Below are 19,318 nucleotides of genomic sequence, written 5' to 3' on the forward strand. Positions count from 1 at the left end.
GTTCCACTTGTCCTTTAATACTCAACTCAAAGAGCATCTCCTCCAGGCCACATCCTTGAAAATCTTCTCCCTTACACTTCCAGAGTCACATTTCACCTCTGCAACCAGGCTCAGTGAGGTGTCCCTCTTTTGTGCTGTGTAGATCAGGGTACATGTGTGTTCTCCCACTGCGAGTTACCCACTATGCTGACACTCTTTCTACTGCCTTTGCACAGTACCAGGCTGTGAGCTCAAAGAAGAGGAAGGATCTTTTAAATATCTTTATATCACTATTGCCCAGCACAATATCTAGCATATACTGGATAGTATATCACCATGTATTAAACTGACTGAAACAAAAATAAATCTCTAGCACTGGCCTTTGTCTTGAACTCCAGTAATACATTTACAACCACCCTCTCTGGGCAGGCAGTAGAGCATGGTGTGGTTAAGCACACAGTTCTGGAGCCAAAAATGCCTGGACTCAATCCCTCTTCTACCCCTTACTGGTATTGTGATAGTGATAAGATACTTAACCTCTCTATTCCTCAGTTTCCTTATCTATAAAACAAGGATAATGACAATACCAACTCAAAGGGGATTTTTTAGAATTAAATGAGTTCATGATTTATAAAGAGCTTTATAAAGCACCTAGAAGGTAGTCAGTAATATAAAAGTATTAAAATATTATGGTCATCTGGATAGTCTACTGATTGCTCAATTTTTTGACACAGTGATTAGGCACTATCCCTTTCTCCCCCAAGCCTACTTTTCTGCATTATTGGTTCATAACAATTAATGGCACTAATAACTCCTGGAGTCTAGTTTAAAAACCTCAAAATCCTCTCTGACTCTTAGTTTTCTAGCTACATTAACTCAGACAATTTGCCTCTGAGTGACTCACTGCTGTAGTCTTCTGTCCCCAAGCAGATCTACATTCCTCCCTAATTGAAAAGGGAGTGATCTCTTCCTAAAAATCTCCCATGTATAGACCCACTTTATTGCAAAAGCACTAATTATGGCATCTTCCTTCTCAGCCTATTGGTTCTAACTTCTTACAAAAGAAATATGAATTATTAATTGTTATTCCAAAGACCTTTATTACCTGGTATAAACCCATGGTACACACAGTGTGTCCCAATTCTATTTTTCATGAATCCCCCTTTTCATCTGCACCAAACTACTGTTCTACTCTGAGAATATAATCTTTTCTCCTCCTAAAATTCCTTTCAGTTCACCAAACATTTATTGAATATACGCTATGTGTCATGTACTATACTAGGTGTTAGAAAACGTGATCTAAAAATTAGCATTTCTTGAGCATCTATTAGGTGCTTGGCACCTTTTTTTTTTAGAATGCCATAGGAAAATTCATATATCTACTTTACAAGTTTAATGGGTTGAAATCAATATATTGCTCTCATTTTACAGATGTCAAAATGAAGACTCATAAATATGTAATTTCCCCATGCCACATATCCTGAAGGTGGCTTAAACGGACTTCTTTGTCTCTTACAAGAACCTTCTTTTTTGCAAATTCCTTCCCATGGTGCAAAGTCCACTTCAAATGTGCCTTCTCAATGAAGCCTTCTCTAATCTCCCCAGAAATAACCACAGATGTTTCAATCTCATTTATTATACTTTTAACATTCCAATTTATATTACATGAATTTGGGTACTTGCCTTCTATCCTCTAACAGATTTTGTGTTCCCTAAAGGAAAGAACCAACTCCTGTAAAATTGGAACTATCTTTTCCAATATGGAAAAATCTAGTAGGTTAATAAAATCTTCTGACTCCTTTGCTAGACACAAAAAGTCTAAAATTCCATATTTGAGCTTAAAACTACATAATAAAGTTCTCTACTAAAATAAAAGTTGGTACTATTGATATCTTCCACAAGCTTTATTCTTCTTAGCAATTTATAGTCTACATCAAGTTCCTTGATACCAATTATATTATAGAGTGTAAAAAACTTCTAACACATTCCTAATTTGGAGGCTTTATAACCGTACTTCAGGAGATAAAGGCAGCATAACGACAAAGTGAGGAAAAAAGTCCTAGACAAATAAAATCACCAAACATAAAAATACCAACAATAAAACCCCTGTGAATGTATGTAATGTCATGACCAGACCTATAACTATAGAAAACTTAAAACTGAAGGCCAAAACGACTTCACAATAATCCTTTGTAAGATAATGGCAAGTATTTTCAAACATAAAGGTATTTTACTCATTATTAGAAAAGTTTTAATTGTATTTTTACGAAGTTTCAGAGCTTCTAACAAAAGGAACAGATACAATTAAAATTCTGAAGAGGCAACATCTGAAAATGTGCAGTGGTTTGGAGAATTTCAGACAGTTTTAATGAATTTTCTTAGTATACAGAATTCGCAGAATAGAAGTAAATCTGCTATACATGTTTTGTAAAAGCAATCAAGTTTAGGCGGTAATAGCCTGTTCCAAGTCAGTCTTTTCTGAGGAGTAAAATTTTAAGTTGCAAAAAATAAGGATTTGTTAGAGGACACTACACTTACAACTTCATTCTTGAACTTGTTGGATTCATTCATGTCAACAGCACTGTCAGCACTGTTAAAACCTCATAAGACTTAAAATCATCTTGGCCATATGCCTAAACATATAAAAATACACACATTCTCAGCAATTAACTGGACAGTATAGGGTAAATGCGATGAGCAAGGCATTCACTGTGCTATCTCCATTAGCGTTAATGAGAGTTCAGTAGTTAATTCTCTCGCACTGCTCTTAATTTTCATCTCCTCCGTGGGGTCCATTCCAAAGCATTTTATTTTTAACACCCCACCCCCACTTCATGACAATTTTCACTCACCTCTGTAATGAAGGATTTGGCTGTGGCAGGATTCATAACAAGGATAGCTCGCCTAAGAGTGTCTCGATAGCGATTCAGTTCCTCTATTCGCATGGTATCAAAGAGAGTGGTGATCATTTTATTGATGTTGTTTTCTACCTTCTGAAGGGCAACATCCATCCCCTGTTGAGACACTTTGTCCAAAAACTCCTGTATTCCACGGATATCTAGGAACATCAAAAGCCCATCAAAATGTGAATTAGCACAAAATGTGAATGGTATAGGAGACAAAAAATATTTCACTTATTTCAGAATAGTTTATTGTTCAGCCTTATAGGAAGTCTAAAACAATACTAACTGAGCAGCTAATGGAAATATCATTTTTGTTTACAGTTTAGTCTGATTTAATATGCTTACATGAAAAATGATGCTATTCTATTTATTTATTTTTTAGATTTATTTATTTTTATTTATTTCCCTCCCCTTCCTCCCCCACCCCAGTTGTCTGTTCTCTGTCTCTATTTGCTGTGTCTTCTTTGTCAGCTGCTTCTGTTGTCAGTGGCACGGGAATGTGTGTTTCTTTTTGTTGTGTCATCTTGTTGTGTCAGCTCTCTGTGTGTGCAGCACCATTCCTGGGCAGGCTGCACTTTTTTGCGCTGGGCGGCTCTCTTTATGGGGGCTCACTCCTTGCACGTGGGGCTCCCCTATGCGGGGACACCCCTGCGTGGCGGGGCACTCCTTGGGAGCATCAGCACTACACATGAGCCAACTCCACACGGGTCAGGGAGGCCCGGGTTTGAATCATGGACCTCCCATGTGGTAGACTGATGCCCTAACCACTGAGCCAAGTCTGCCCCAGCAATTGCTATTTTAAAATGTATCCCTTCATCTCCATGTAGAATTCTAAATGACCTCAACTCTGGAAAATGGTTTCAGCAGCAGTGGGGGGAGGGAGGATAGCGCTGTTGGCTGGGGAGCATCCTCACTTCTCTAAAGCAACACTTGAGAAAAAAGTAACATTCTCTATTTTACTTAGCATTAAAGAATGATATTAACTTCTAGTAAAATATGAATATCTTTGATGACAAATGAATCTGAACAATGTTTACCAGTATTTCTTAAAATAGGTAACAATAAACACTGAAATTGACATTTACAATCCAAATAGAAATGGTTTTAGATATTATCTTCAAAGGTTCTCAAGTTACTTACACCACAAACCAAACATCTGCATTTTTGTCTATTTTATGAGCACCACCTCCTGAGCAAAAATCCAGTAAACTTGACAGAAGATAAAGCTTTCTTTATTCAAGGATGTGGAAAGTACACTTTGTGTGTAAAATATAAATTCTCAACATGTATTTCAGGATTTTAGAGAACAACATGCGATGTTTTTGTTGTTGTTGTTAATGTATGACCACTAGCAGAATACTCACGTATCCATTCCACAATAAGCAAAGCTCTGAAAGGTATCAAAAGTTTTTCAGTGCCTACTTTACATTTTAACGAGGCAAGCAAAATCCAGTAAAAAATAAAGTGCTTAAGAATTTGTACTTTGATGTATATTTAAGTAGCAATAAGTGTTTGAAATGTTACAAATATTTCTTTCTAGTATCAGCTTGGATGTTTATGGAAGGAATCTGAACTGTTAAATATTGGAAGCTGAAAAGGGCAAAAAGTAACTTTCATATAGCAGATTTACTTTTACTATATGATTAGCTATGTTTTTCATTGTACATTGTACTTCCATGGTATAAAATACTTAAAAGGAAAAATTGGTGAAAGGTAAGGGAATGGGATGGTATATGTTTATTATAAATGAAATACATCTCAAAATTTCCAATGGTATGTGATTAAATGCATATTGAATTTGCCTTTCAGGGACAATAATTAGTTTATATATTTTTCAGTTACATTAACACTGAAAAGCAAATAAATAAGCCCATAACAGAAACAAAAACAGAGACAAATTTGGAAACTGACATTTACCCATAATGGAAGTTCACTTTGCAAGGTTACATATTAATGATCTTTGTTTTCTTCTTATGATTACTTTCATTTCAAAATCATTAATACAGAATTATTATATGTCATCTGATGACTTAAATTCTTCAGAATTGTTATATGGTATAAAGTCTACCTTCATTCCTTATTCCCATTTATATTATACATTTTTGAACTTATAATATTATATATATTGTAATATATAATATATAATATAAGTTCAAAATATCAGCATCTAGGCAAGTTAAAACAAAAGCCTCTGTTACAGCGTGCAGAAGATTTTTAAAAAACTGGAATAATGGTAAAATGTACTCATATGTATCTAAGACAAAAAGTCCGTAAGACTAAAGCACTCAAGAATGGATTAAACCAAGGTTTAAGTCTGATGGAACTTGAGAGACACAAGTTGACACCTAATAACAGTACTAAAAGCATACTAAGGCAGGGGTTCGCAAACCCTCAAACCCAGAATCATCTGGGCAGCATTAAAAATACAGAAACCTAGGCCCCACTCCAGAAGCAACATGGAAGGGGTTCTGTTAGGTGAATATCACCTGGATTGGAAAAGAAATGCAAGGACTTAGATGATGTTCGTGGCTGGGCTCCAGGGAAAATAAAGAACCAAGTCAAAATGAACCAGTCATACAAAATAACCACAAACAACCGAGATGGTTTAAAATGCTTAATGGGATGTGAGAGGCTGAACCCTATGCCCTTCATACCCCATCAGTAGGTATTGATGATTGTCAAAAAGATTCCCAGCACTGGTTGGGTGGAGATCACAATTCCTTGTCATGGTGTAGAACATGTCTGAGCAGGTTTAGAGGTAGGCACCTTCAACTTCACACAACTCTTTGAGGTAGGTAAGAATCAGGTAGGTAGGAAGCTAATTCTTGGACAGATTAAATAATTTCCCCAGAATCTCATTGCTATTAAGTGGGGAATTCAAATAAATTTGCATCTGCAGAGTAGAAAAGTATAACCCTTTCCTAGACACAAGCATTGAGATAAAAACTCAGGCAAAGCACTATTATCTTTTGTCCCTTTGTATGTGGTCTCCATTATGATGCAGAGATCGGCATTTAGAATATGGGTCAGAGTAGAGCCTTGACTTTAAGGATCTTTTTTCATATGTTTGTTTGCTTTAATTTTAATCACTTGTAATATATCAGATTTAAATTTGAAAAAACAATTAAATACAAAGCACAATGTTGGGTGCTAGAAATACAACAAAGAATATACGATTTCCTCCCCCCCTTACATATACACACACTGAGACAGACAATAAAAAGTAAACAAACTAGTAAATACAAATCACGCTAAGTGCTTGGAAGGAAACAATTGAGGGTGCTCTGGTAGATAATAATGGGGTCTGGAAGAGAATCTATTTTAGTTAAAATGTTCAAGGAAGGTTTCTCTGATATTTAACCTGTGATCTAAAGGATGAGAAGTTACCCATGCAAAGAGATATGGAAAGAATAGAACAGCATGGGGAAAATGTCCTGTGGCAGGGAAAAGCATGTGTTCAAAGAGCCTGAAAGATTCCAGTGTGGCTGCAGCCTAGCTAGTGAGGAGAGCAGACTTAGGTGAACTTGCATAGAGAGGGAGCACCAGATTTTAGACTCACGTGGAACAGAGAAAGAGGTTTTGATTTTATTCTGAATGCAGTTTGAATCTACTGAAAGTTTTAAATAGGGGATCTGATGGAAGAGTTTGATGACCTGTGTGTGGAAAAGGAAAAAACAGTTTAAGGGTGATAATGACTTGTAAGAAAGTATCTTATTTTCCAGGCTGCTAAAACAAATACCATAAAATGGTGGACCTTAACAACAGGAGTTTGTTGACTCATGGTTTAAGAATCCAGAAGGTTTGCTTTCTCATGTGCCAATAGCATTCTGGCTGGCCAGCAGTCCTTGTGTTCTTTGGCTTTCCTGTCACATACTGATGTCCTCTCCTTTCTCTTCTGGGTAACCTCTATTCCATGATACTTTCTCTTCATGAAATCTCCAGTAAAAAGATTAAGGCCCAGCCTCATTCATTTGGGTCACACTTCAATTAAAAATAACCTCGCTAAAAGGTCTTATTTATAATAGATTTACACCCACAGGAATGGATTAAGATTAAAAATACATTTGATGGTTTTTCCACCTAGGGTACATAATTCAACCTACCACAGATAGTATGATTCAAATTGAGCTTGTAAATTAGCTTCCCTTAGTTTAAAACAGTAAAACACTTTTTAAGCTTTTATTTTTGTCCATAAGTTAAATAGTATTTATATTGTCATTTAGCAAAAAAAGTGTTGTGATTTTTAAAATCACTATTATACCTTTGCTTCCTTGCTCTGGAATTTTGGTAGTTGCTTTCTAAAGATGTGACTGCAGAAATTTTGAAAATTTTCCTGATCTATAAATGAAGAAATATCTATCTAAGTCTTGAAAGATTAAATTAGCGAGGGGTGTATGTGTGTATAAAATCCAGACTACTCCTTCTCCCATCAATCAATAGGCCAGAATTGCTAAAATTTTACTGATGGCTAGGAAACCAAAATAAGAAGCTTAAAGTACAAGGTAGATTTCTGGAATGCAAAAGTTAAACAGTAGTAGTTTTGCTTACTGGAGAATGAAACCAAACATCCATGATATGCTGCAATTGGCAAATTTGATGAAAGACCAATCTGAATTATACTGTCTATTAAGTGCTTGTAGAAAAGAGTAGTTAAAAGAGAGAGTGGGTTTTTGGTGTAGTTAATACATTATTATATTCAACCACCACAATAATTCAGATACATTATCTGTATGCTTATTGGTCAGCAGCCAGTGGTCTCAGTGCCACAGGTTACAGAAATAAAAAGGACTTGATGCTTGAACTCAAGGACTTTTTCAGGCCTGTGTATGTGACTAGGTGCTATTTACTGAAAACAGAAAGTTAAATAGTAGTTTCAGCTGTTCCCACTGATGATTAACTATACTGACCAGATGATTATATAACAGGAAACTGTGGGAGTCTCCCTAACTGAGTTATTAAACATAAGATTAGGGGGAAAGGACTCTTTAATACTATAAAAGAACTTGTGGTAGTCAGAAAAATGGCCCCTTAAAGATGACCATATCCCAATCTCTTGAACCTGTGAATATGTTATATTACATGACAAAGAGGCAGTGCAATAAAAAATTTGGTCTTGCTTAAGAGGGGTCTGGCCTTTGTACTCAGCTTCTGGGAAGCCACCCACGACATACCTACAGGAGTGTCTGTTTTTACGGAGGTGGCCACATTGGATCTTAGGGTGAGAGCTGACCCACACCAGAAAAGCTAACCATGTGATTTAGGGTGGGGCTATGTGTTGTGTGGTGTTGGTTAACCTGGAGACTGAGTTTAGCCACTTGGGAAATCAATCGATCAATCATGCTTACATAATGGATCCCTTTCCCCCCACACACACACACCTGCCAAAAAAATCTCTAAACACTGAGGCTCAGGAACACTTCCATGGTTGACAATATTCTGTACATAATGCCACACACGGATAGTGGGAAAGTAATACATCCTAACTCCATGATATAGGACATTGGAAGCTGCTCATTTGGAAACTCCCAAACTGTCTGATGTGTCCTTTTCTTTGGCTGATTTGAACTGTATCCTTTTCCTGTAATAAACTTTTTCAGAGAGTATAATAGCTCTCAATGAGTTCTGAGTCCTTCTAGTGAATTATCATACCTGAGGATGGTTTGGGGAATCACCTGCATGGACTTTAATGATGCAGCTTTCCTCAGGGGAAGGTGACTCCTATGGAGGGCTGGGAACTGCCATTACTTCCATCAGGAATAAGTCCTTATGTTGTGAAGGGTAATTTAGATGACACAGGACAGAGTTCATTACATATGCTAAACTCACCCTGAAATTTTCCTTGGGTTTATAGGAAATTTCCTTTGATTTTGAGCCAAAGTTGTTTTTACCCTCTCCATAGTTCTTCTTTATTCAAATAATAAGACCCCAATCGTCATTTAAGAAAAAATCCTGAGTCCATCACTTGTGTTCCACCAGGTGTACAATGCTCTACATTCCACTACTGGGTGGCCACGTGCCTTGAACTGGTAGATTTGAGTTCTTCATATACTTGTTTTAGGGATTCAAATTTGCTATATGGCTACTGTAGAAAAAATTGTCTTTCCCTTGTATCATAAATTATAATGTTATAGTTTGTGACTGGAGCCACATGTCTTTTCAAGGTGAGAGAAACTAACTTAGAATGAAGCCAACATCTGAAATGAAAAAGGCAAGTCAGCTTTTCTTTAGACTTCCCAGTCTCTCTCTCTCTCTATATATATACATTTTTTTACTTACTTAGTTTTGGGGATCAAATCATGGTCCCATGAAAAACATGTGTAAATGGGTGAACCCATTTGTAAATAGAACCTTCTGAAGATGTTTTTATTAGTTAAGGTGGGCCAAAGTGAATTAGGGTGGGTCCTAATGCATATGATTAGAGACCATATCACAAAAGGAAATTGGGACACAGTCAGTTAGTAGAAGGCCAAAGTCAGAAGTGAAAGAGGAGAGAGAGATCACCATGTAGTGGAGGACTGCCATCACCAGCATGCTGCTGACTCCAGGAGAAAGCCTGACCATGCCAATATTTTAATTTTGGACTTCTAGCCTTTAAAAGTATGAGATAATAATGTCTTGTGTAAGCCAACAAATTGTATGGTATTTGTCATAGCAAGTCTGGCAAACTAAAACACCTAGTTTGAGTTGAATTGTCATTTGCAAGAGAAAGGGTCTTGACTACTTAACTAATTCATGATCTTTTAACAAATATGTGGTATTTGGTGATGAAGATGAAGCAGAGTTTCTGACCCTGAGGTACCCCCAAATGATGCAGGGGATAAGCACTTAAACAGGTAATTGTGCTTTAATATGATATAAGCTAATAAACCAACAGAAAGTACAACTAATGACATTTATCTATGCAAAAATTATTATTACCTAATTACCAAGTTTTCCTGATAAAAGGAAATAAGGTATGTAAACTATTAAAGCAGTTTGTAAACTGAAGATTTCTATGCAATATACAATTTTGTTATCAAGACTTTATAAACCTCAGTAAAAATCCCTATATGTTATTAATTTTATTCTATTATCTTTTTCTATGGCCAAATGAAAAATGGAAGAAAATCTTACTAAAATTTAAAAGTTGATCAATATAACATTCAGAACTTAATATTCTATCAATCACTCAATTTCTACCATCAAAATTGTGTAAACTAGTTAGGCCAACTTCCCACCACAATACTCTAACAGGTAGCAAATGTCGAATAAAAAAATGAATAAACTGATTTCATTTTATTAAATCGTATAAAATAATTACCTCATTTTGATCCCTAAAGTAAGGTTAAATTTAATCTCAACTAAAAATCATTCATGATAACGTAGATTAGAGTAAGAAATTGCCAGCCTATATCAGAATTTAATTTATAAAGACTTTTTTAAAGGAGCCTAAAAAGATTTTAAATCAGAAATATGAATCTCTGTTGTTCATTTCTACCCATAATCAGCTTCCAAACAAATCCTCTCCTGAATATGTCTCTTTATTATTGTGAGAGATATTTGTAAGAGAATGTTGAGGAAGACAAAAGCAATCCCTGACCTCATAGAGCTTATTATCTAAGGATAACATAAGCCATATTTCAGATAAAGGACTCTTAAAAATACTCTTCATTTCCCAAGTTACATGTCTAATTCAACAAAATTTATTGGAATTCTCTGGGATATAACAAAGCTGTAATTCTCTGTCTCATCATTGTTTACAATGCCATCTTCAAAATATTGAATTAGATAGGAACAAGGGGTTTGTTGGTAAGTCTTCCTAAGTCTGATGTTTTCCCTTGACTCATCTTTCTTCCTCCTTTGAGTATATAAGGAACATTTAATCATATTGATCACTTAATGAATTAAATACCTCACTTAGAGTAGGGAGGCTGTACTAAGGCATTCAGTCAATCTTGGTGTTTCTTTAGTTATGACAGAATTTCTGGCATTAACATTAGTACATAGAACTTTGTGACTTTTTTTAGATAAAACAAAATGTTTTATGGTACTGGATATGTGAGATAAACCATTGAGCTGGATGAATTTTCCAATTATATGTATAGCAAAGCCTATTTCTATAGATGGCTTACCTCTTGAGAAAATAAGGATTTAAACCACTGAGTGATTCAAATTTTTTTTAGAAGAAACTCACTTCGGAAAGAATTTGAGAAATTTATCAAGTAATTCTTTGGCATTTGTAGGGTATTTTTCCTTGTATTTAAAATTAAAGCTAGCAATGAGCTGTATTAGATTTTAAGGTCACACAGTTCAGAAACAGTGGTCCATCACTGAGATTTTCTATTTGATAGGAACATATGATCTGAGGATTAGATCATAATATTTAAATACTAGAGTCATCTTTACAGCAATGCTGATCTATCTACATATATGTATATATAGATACACATACACACACATTTTTTTTTTTCAGGTAGTACTGGGGATTGAACCTGGGACCTTGTACAAGTGAAGCAGGCATTCAAACCATGAGTTACACCCACTCTTCTGATCAATATTTTTATGGTTATTTTACTGATTTTAAAAATCCACACTGGTAGAATATATGATTTTTACCTACTTGGCATAATATGTACTAATGTTATATGTACAAATGCAAGGAAAATAGTTCAATAAAATAATTGAATTAATTATATGCTTCTTGATGCACATTGAAGAGAATGAGAGAACTGAAAGCTGGAAAGTGGCCAAATGAGTAATAAAGTTTTAAGACTTTAAGACTCTCTAGAGAGAGCTTTGATAATATAATAGTCATCAGATACTTGAAAGCAGCCTCAGGACATTATAAACATTTGCATTCACTTAAGAGGAATATGTTCTTATTATGGGCCTTGATTAAACCTACATCAAGACTATATGGAATAAATGTGGTTATTCCTGGTGATGCCCATTCAATGTTCATTTCAAAGGGGATCCCATGAGGCAAATAAATTGTAAGAAACCATTATATACCGAAGGTAGTACTTAAGTAACTCGGGTCTCTTGACCATGTACTGGTCCTAAATTTGGTCCTAAATCAATGTTTTGGGCATGCCAAGGAGCTCATAAATAACTGACTTATTAATTCTTGAGGTTGGATTTCTTTCTTTGTTTTTGTGCATTTGGGTGTCAAAAAGTATATAATTTCAACCCAGCTTCTTTCATTTAGTCATTTCCATACTAAAATATTTTATTTTATCATCTGTTATGTATAATTTTATGTTTCTTATTTTCAGAAATACTTAAACAAAATATAGTTGAGTTTCACATATGGCTAAAAATCTTGTTGTTAAATAGTAAAGACTATCCTGAAACTGTAAGAATAACATCAGAAAGGCTGAGACTATAAAATAAATTTTTAAGCTGACCAAAACAAGGGAAAAAAGAATCTAAACTAATCTTGAAAATGTCTATGTTTACCAGCTATTTTACAATGTTGAATTACCATGAATAAAATATTTATAATTCCCTTAATATTTTTTCTTAAAAGCAGTTTCTTAAACTGGTAAAGGAAGAGCATGTGTCCATATCTGCCTACCTTTCAACCTTCCACCAGAGTATCCTCATGTAACCCAGGCTGGCAACTTAGAGTCCTCCATATCTCTGACCAAATTATTTGGTTCAAGGATTGGTATAAGACCCTAATAGGACCTAAGATTTTACATAGAGATATATATCCATGTATGTGAGATAATGATATATGATCAAAGAATAAGAAGGGGCTTTTTCTTTATGTAATAATCAGTAAGGTTGTGCTTGGCCTAACTATTTTCAACCTTCTTGCCTGAGACCAAAGTCAATGGAAAAACTGAAGCAGAAATAAGGATATGGTAAGAAGGCATCTAAGTACTTTAAATAAGTTCATGACTCTAGGTCATTACTGTAATTACCTTATTACTGTCATCTTATTTTGCCTCCAGTCTTCATAACTGGAGCTAAGTAATTTCTATCAATAGTCCTATCACAATCTTAGGCTGTAGGTCCGAGAATTTTCCTAGGCAAGGGAAATTAAAAACTCAAGTAGGTTTGTTGATGAAGAGGATACCAACCTTACTGATTGTGCTATTCTAGTAAATCAATTCTATCTAGTTTCCCCAGCCCTGCAGATCAATTTTTTCTTTCATCAGTACCATCAGAATAGCATCCTTATATTAAAGCAAGCTACCAAATACCACCTCCCTCTATAACTTCCTGGCTTCTATATATCCAAAACTTCTTGATTCTAGAATATAGCCACTAGATAGTATAGCCAAATTAATTCCCTGCTTAGACCACTCTGATAGTGAACCTCCCTGTAATATCTCAATCAACTCTGATGAGCCTTGCTGGATGTTCTAACTATGTGTTCCACCGTGTTCCACCTATGTGATCTAACTTCCTCTGACAGACTTGGTTGAATACATAAACAGCACGCTAGGCAAAGTGATGATGAAGCAAAATTGGAAGGGTTGGTCAGTGTAATGATTGACACAATGAGTATATAATATAAAACTAAAATGTTAAAATTATGAGGAAGCCCAATAAGCGGAAACCTAAAAAAAAATTTATTTTTTTTGTTTTTGTTGTTGCTGTTGCTTTTTGCCAAAGAGAGGTAAAGTTCTCACCTCTCTCTGCAGTGATAAGGCAGCATGTGACATATTGTGTGTGTCAGTTTTGATACAGAATAGAATCAAGAGAGGTAAAGGTATCAAGATAGGTGAAACATCTGAAAAGCACATCAAATTGAAGTGTACTGTTTTAGTCTCCTAGGCTGCTTAAGCAGATACCACGAAGTGGGTTGGCTTAAACAATGGGAATTTATTAGCTTACACTTTGAGGTTAGGAAAGTGTCAAAATCAAGGAATTATCAAGGTGGTGCTTTCTTCCTAAAGACCAGCTGCTGGTGATCCTTGGCTCCTCTGTCACATGGCAAGGTGCACGGCAGCTTCTGCTGGTCTCTCCCTTCTCTTCCACATTTCATTGACTTCAACTTCTTGCTTCTGCGGCTTTCTCTCTGTCTGAATTTCATTATCTTATAAAGGACACTAGCAACAGGATTAAGGGATTAAGACCCTTTCAGACTGAGTTTGGTCACCTCATCAAAAAGTCTTTCTTATGATGGGTCCATACCCTCAGGAATGGATTAAATTTAAGAACATGTTTATCTGGAGCCCACACTGCTTCAAGCCATCACATATGGTAAACTGCTTGTGGTGCTGGGACAGCACTAAGCTGTCCTAAGATGGGTTCAGGGAGTATAATCATTTTCTTTACATATTGGTAAATGATTCCATAAAATGTTTCATTTTGTTTAATGTAAGAATTTTCAGTTACATATAAAAAAATCTTTCTGATCAGTAGAAATGTCCAAGGCCCAAAAGAGAAATAGGTTTCTTCATTCTGTTTCTGCTGAAGCCAATGGAATCACCAATCAAAGATGCTGAAGAAGAGATTTGCTGAAATTTGTTGTTTCCAAGTACCTTATCAAGGTACAAAGCTGAATGCATCAGACTCACATAAGCACTTAAAAAAAACAAAACAAAACATGTGTTGCTAGTGTCTACCTTGCAAAATTCTGATTCCAGGGGTCTAGGATGGGTACAATTATTAAAAATATTACAAGTATTTTAAAACGCCCCTTGTTTCTGATATACTATCAACTTTGGGTTTTAGGTTTCCAATAAGTTCAGTTTTAACTTTTTGTCTCTGACTCTATATTCTCCAAATGATCATGACTCAATTATATCATTTAGTTGAAAACTCTGGCCATCATGCAAATGAACTTTTTCCTTTTTCTTTCCCTCTCTTTTTTCCTTTTGGTCTTCAAATATCTGATGAGTTATTAACTTTAAAATCTTGCAATTTTTATTGAGACATAATTTACATAATTTAAAATAAGCACACCTCAAATGATTGGTTCATGAATGTTGTATTCCACTCTATTACTTAAAACAAGATCCGGAATAATTCTTTTATGGTAACTTTCCAATTTATCCACCCTAACCCACAGACAACTGCTTTCTGATTTGTATCATCATAGATCAGTTTTGTCAACTTCATAGAAATGGAATCATATAGTATCTAGTTTTTTGTTTTTCCAGACTTCACTCATTCAACATAATGTTGTATCTTTCAGTAAAAAGTTCATTCTTTCTTATTGCTGAGTAGTAATTGTATGTATGTATACATCACAATTTGTTTAATTATTCTCAAATAATGCTGCTATAAGCATTCTTGTACAGGGATCTGTACAAGATCCCTTTTGTGTGGATCTCATTTGTCCAGGTAAATATATAGGAGTGGAAAATGTGGATCATATGGTAGGTATCTAGTTAACATTGTAACAAACTGCCAAATCATTCTCATATTCCAACAAGAAGAGTATGAGAGTTCCAGTTTTGCCATATTTTTGCCAAAATGTAATATTGTCCTACTTTGTGCCTTCAGTCAATCTAGTGTGTAAGGGATAATATTTCATAATAGTCTTAGTTTGCATTTAATTTGCATTTCCCAGTTGGCTAATAATGTTCAGGACATTTTCTTATATTTTTTGGCCATTCATATATCTTATTCTGTGAATTGTCTGAACTAATCTTCTGTTCAAAGCAAAACTTTGCTTTGCCAGAATTTGTTATGTATATTATTAACTCACTATACCTTCTATGCATTTATCTAAGTTTACCAAATATATTTATTGGAAATTATTCTCAGTTTGTAGCTGACCTATTCTTTTTCTTTATGGTATCTATCAATGAGCAGATTTTTTTAAAAAAACTTTGAAGTCTACATTATTGTTTGCTTCTATGATTAGCTCTTTTTGAGACCTAAGAAATCTTCGTATATCCCATTGTCCCCAAGCTAGTTTTTTATGCTTTCTTCTAATATATGTATAATTTTAGCTCTTAGTTTATTCTGTGATAAATCTTGGATTGGATTTTGTGTATAGTTTTATTTTTCTTTTCATAAAGATACCCAGTTGTTAAAGCACTATTGGTTAAAGAGACTGCTCCATTGAATTGATGTGTCATGTTGTAAATAACAAATTGACTATGCATATGTATATATCACTTTCTGGACTCCTTAGTATGCTTCATTAATCTGTTTGTCCATCCATATGCCAATAACAAATGAGCCTTGAAATTAGATAATGTATGTCATCCAATTTTGTTCTTTACAAGATTGATTTAGCTATATTAGATTCTTTACCTATCCATATAAATGTTATCAGTTTCTTCAAAAAATCTGCTAAGATTTTCATTAGGATTGTGTTGAATCTAAAAATCAACTTAGTGAGAAGGAATATCTTAATATTAAATTTTCTAGACCACAGAAATTATCTATCTTTCCATTATTTAGATATTCTTTCCTCTCTTGGCTCATGTTTTGTAGTATTCAATGGAAATATCTTGTGGGTTTTGTAGATTTATTCCTGTTTGATGTTATCACATTTTATTTATTTCACTTCCTAATTGTTTCCTGCTAGTATATGGAAATAAATTCTTTCCAAATAATGATTTTTAGAACGCAAGCTTGCTATTAATAAATTAAATTACATGTTTTAGTACATTTGTTTTGTGTAAATTCCATAGGTTTTTCTTTGTGCATAATGATGTAAATCATAAAGACATTTTAGTTTTTCTGTCCAAGACTCTATATATTTCAGTGTTTACTTCTTGCCTTCATGCACTGGCTGGTATTTAATATATTTTGTATTGAGGAACTGTAGAGATGTCCTTTCTTTCATTCTCTATGTTGATGAATTTTATTTACTGGTATTTTTTAATTAATTATTTAACTTGTTAGGGATTTACAGTTTTACTAATCTTTCTAAAGGACCAAGCATATTTGACTTTGTTCATTTCCTATATTCTTTATTCTATTTCATTAATTTCCTCTCTTATTTCCATTACTTTCTTTCTTCTATGTTGGTTAATACAGTCCTCTCTAGTTAGCTTCTAAAGGTTGAGGTTTAGTTTCTTGATTTGGAAGCAATTTTTTTTTTCAAATATAGGTATAGTTTTGTGGGGTTTTTTTTGCATTTTTCATTTATGTGACGATTTATCACTTATATTTGTATTTATAGTTATTGTTCTACTAAAGTCATGTCATTTAGCACTTTTCATAGAACTGAAATATTTTCTGAAACAGAATTTTGCATTCTCTTAGAAAAAATTGGAAAATTAACATTAGAGTGAATATAAATCAGAAAGTATTTGGAAGCTGTTCTGTGTGGGTTTTATAACTATAGAAAGCATGTATCATATAATTTTTAAAGATTTTAAAAGTTCACACATTTAAAAAAGGAGTTCCTCTTTTCCTTAGTTTTAAGAGACCAGCTTTCTGTTAACCAGCCTTACTTTTACACTTTGCCAATAAAATTATCGTGTATTTCTTGTTGGGAACTTTATTTTTAATCACTATCAGAATATTCTTGGAATTAGATTTGAATTTATTGCTTCAAATTGAATTTCCAAGCTATGTTTGCAAGTCAGTTATTCATTAATAAGGGTATTATATTGGATAAAATATATCTATTAAAATATTCTTGGATGAAAAATTGATAATACATTCTGATAGCATCCTTTTGACTTTGAGTGTTTTATATTTTATTTTTCATCATAAACACTAATTAGATTTAGTGTGAAGCAGACTTCGCAGTTCTACATTTTTGGATAAAAATAGTGCAACTAAAAGTCATGTTTCTCATGCATGTAAATGTGACTGAAAGAAAGAGTAAAGTTTAGAATTTCTCTTCGAAATAATGTGTCCAACGTTCTCCAAATACCATTTACATAAACAACCTTCAGATTGTGGATTTTCATTAAAATTATATTACCTATTTTTTGCTATTGATTTTTTGCTGCTATTAGTTGCTCTTTATCAACAGGGGTTATTACACTATCAAGACTATGATAAATCTATACAGAGAGAGTATTGAGCTGCGTGCTGCAGTGAAAAAAAAATAAATTTTAAAGGCTCTTGATTCTTCACTCCCTGCTATACATAAGCTGCATGTTGAATTTTTACAGGTGTCCTCAATTTATTTTCAGTGGATATTTTTCCTTCCTGATCAAGTCAAAAGGCAGATAAGAGTAACATTTGTAATATACTCCAATCCTTGACATGGCATGATGAAAATAAGCTAACTTTTCAAGTTATAAAGTTCTAATTCATCAGGTTAATAATCATTAATTCTAATTAATTTTCTCTAAAAAATAATACAAAGAAGCAAATAAACATATTTCCCAACAGTCACTCAAAGAAATAATAAAATTCTCTAATACTTGAGAATATTTGAAGCTGTCTTTTCCATGTATTCATTTCGGTATGTTCCTTCAAAAATCAAATTTTTAAAAAGCGAGAGTCAGCCTGAGCTGAAATAGTGTCACCAGTGAGGATACAAAGACTTGGACTCAAAACAGTAAAAGTGCTTTTGGTTAAACCTTGCAATGGCTAATTGAAACAGAAAGTAAATGTACCTTGCTTAATTGGGTAAAGCAGATCTCTCTTTGCACATTCCCTTAAACCTTCCTTCCCCTTTAACCTGAAATCAGCTGCTTTAATACAGGAGAGGAGGGTGCTGAGGTCTCCCTGGTCCTAAGGGAGCTATCCCAGTAAAGTGAAAAACCTGGGGGATAAAAGGACTCAAACTTTTATGGCTTTGTTTGAAACATCACTTACCTGGTGTTGTGGGGAGTAGAATACACCAGATATGCCTGATGGGGTTTGAACAAAGTTCAAGTGGGGAAGGTAAGCTAATGTCACATTGTGGGTGGGACCATCTGTACCAATTTAATATACTACTGTAGTCGCTTCTACATTTGAATAAATTGTGTGAATTAGAGTATTAAATGTGCCTACTTGCCTGGCTCATAAATGCTCAAGCAGTTTCTTTAGATCACTAACAACCACATATAGAGAAATTCTAGTGGCACAAACTTCCTGAGATCTATTCCAAGGATTTAGCAAGTGACTCTATCCTCTGATATCCAAAGTTTTCACTACAGAGATGATGGTTGATATGTATCTGTACATCACACTATATAGATGCGTTGAAGCCTCAGATTTAATGGGTCTGACTACAATATTATCAATCCTCTTTCTACAGGAGTGTCTGATAATCCCTGATAAACTTCAAGGGCATGCTCATCAAATAAAGTACTACATATTATATAGGCAGATTTACAAGAGAGGGTGCAGTCTCTTTCACCCTCTCTCAAACCCTTTCCACTACCCTTCCCACCTCCCTCCTCCCCCCAAAAAATCAGCCCAGCACCAGCAATACACTATACTTTTTGAATTTTTTTTTTGTTTTTAAGTTTATTTCTGAGAAGCAAAGATTTCCCCTTCCCCATGTTTTTAGAATTTCCTGTATTCCTCCCATCCAATCTTGACTGCCACAACCAGACAGCACAAAGACCTTCTTTTTCTTGCTTCTT

The 19,318-nt window shown here is 34.4% G+C and overlaps 1 protein-coding gene across 2 annotated transcripts in view; it reads right to left on the reverse strand.

Moving 5' to 3' along the window:
• GRID2 (glutamate ionotropic receptor delta type subunit 2) overlaps positions 1–19,318 on the reverse strand; it is a 1,588,204-nt gene that overhangs the window by 793,204 nt on the left and 775,682 nt on the right. For both annotated transcript variants that reach the window (XM_058295409.2, XM_004470379.5), the window contains exon 4: positions 2,832–3,037. In XM_058295409.2, the coding sequence (XP_058151392.1) occupies positions 2,832–3,037 (206 nt within the window). The remainder of the gene's footprint in view (positions 1–2,831; positions 3,038–19,318) is intronic.

The sequence above is a fragment of the Dasypus novemcinctus genome, chromosome 1 (assembly GCF_030445035.2).
Source record: "Dasypus novemcinctus isolate mDasNov1 chromosome 1, mDasNov1.1.hap2, whole genome shotgun sequence".
Lineage (NCBI taxonomy): Eukaryota > Metazoa > Chordata > Mammalia > Cingulata > Dasypodidae > Dasypus > Dasypus novemcinctus.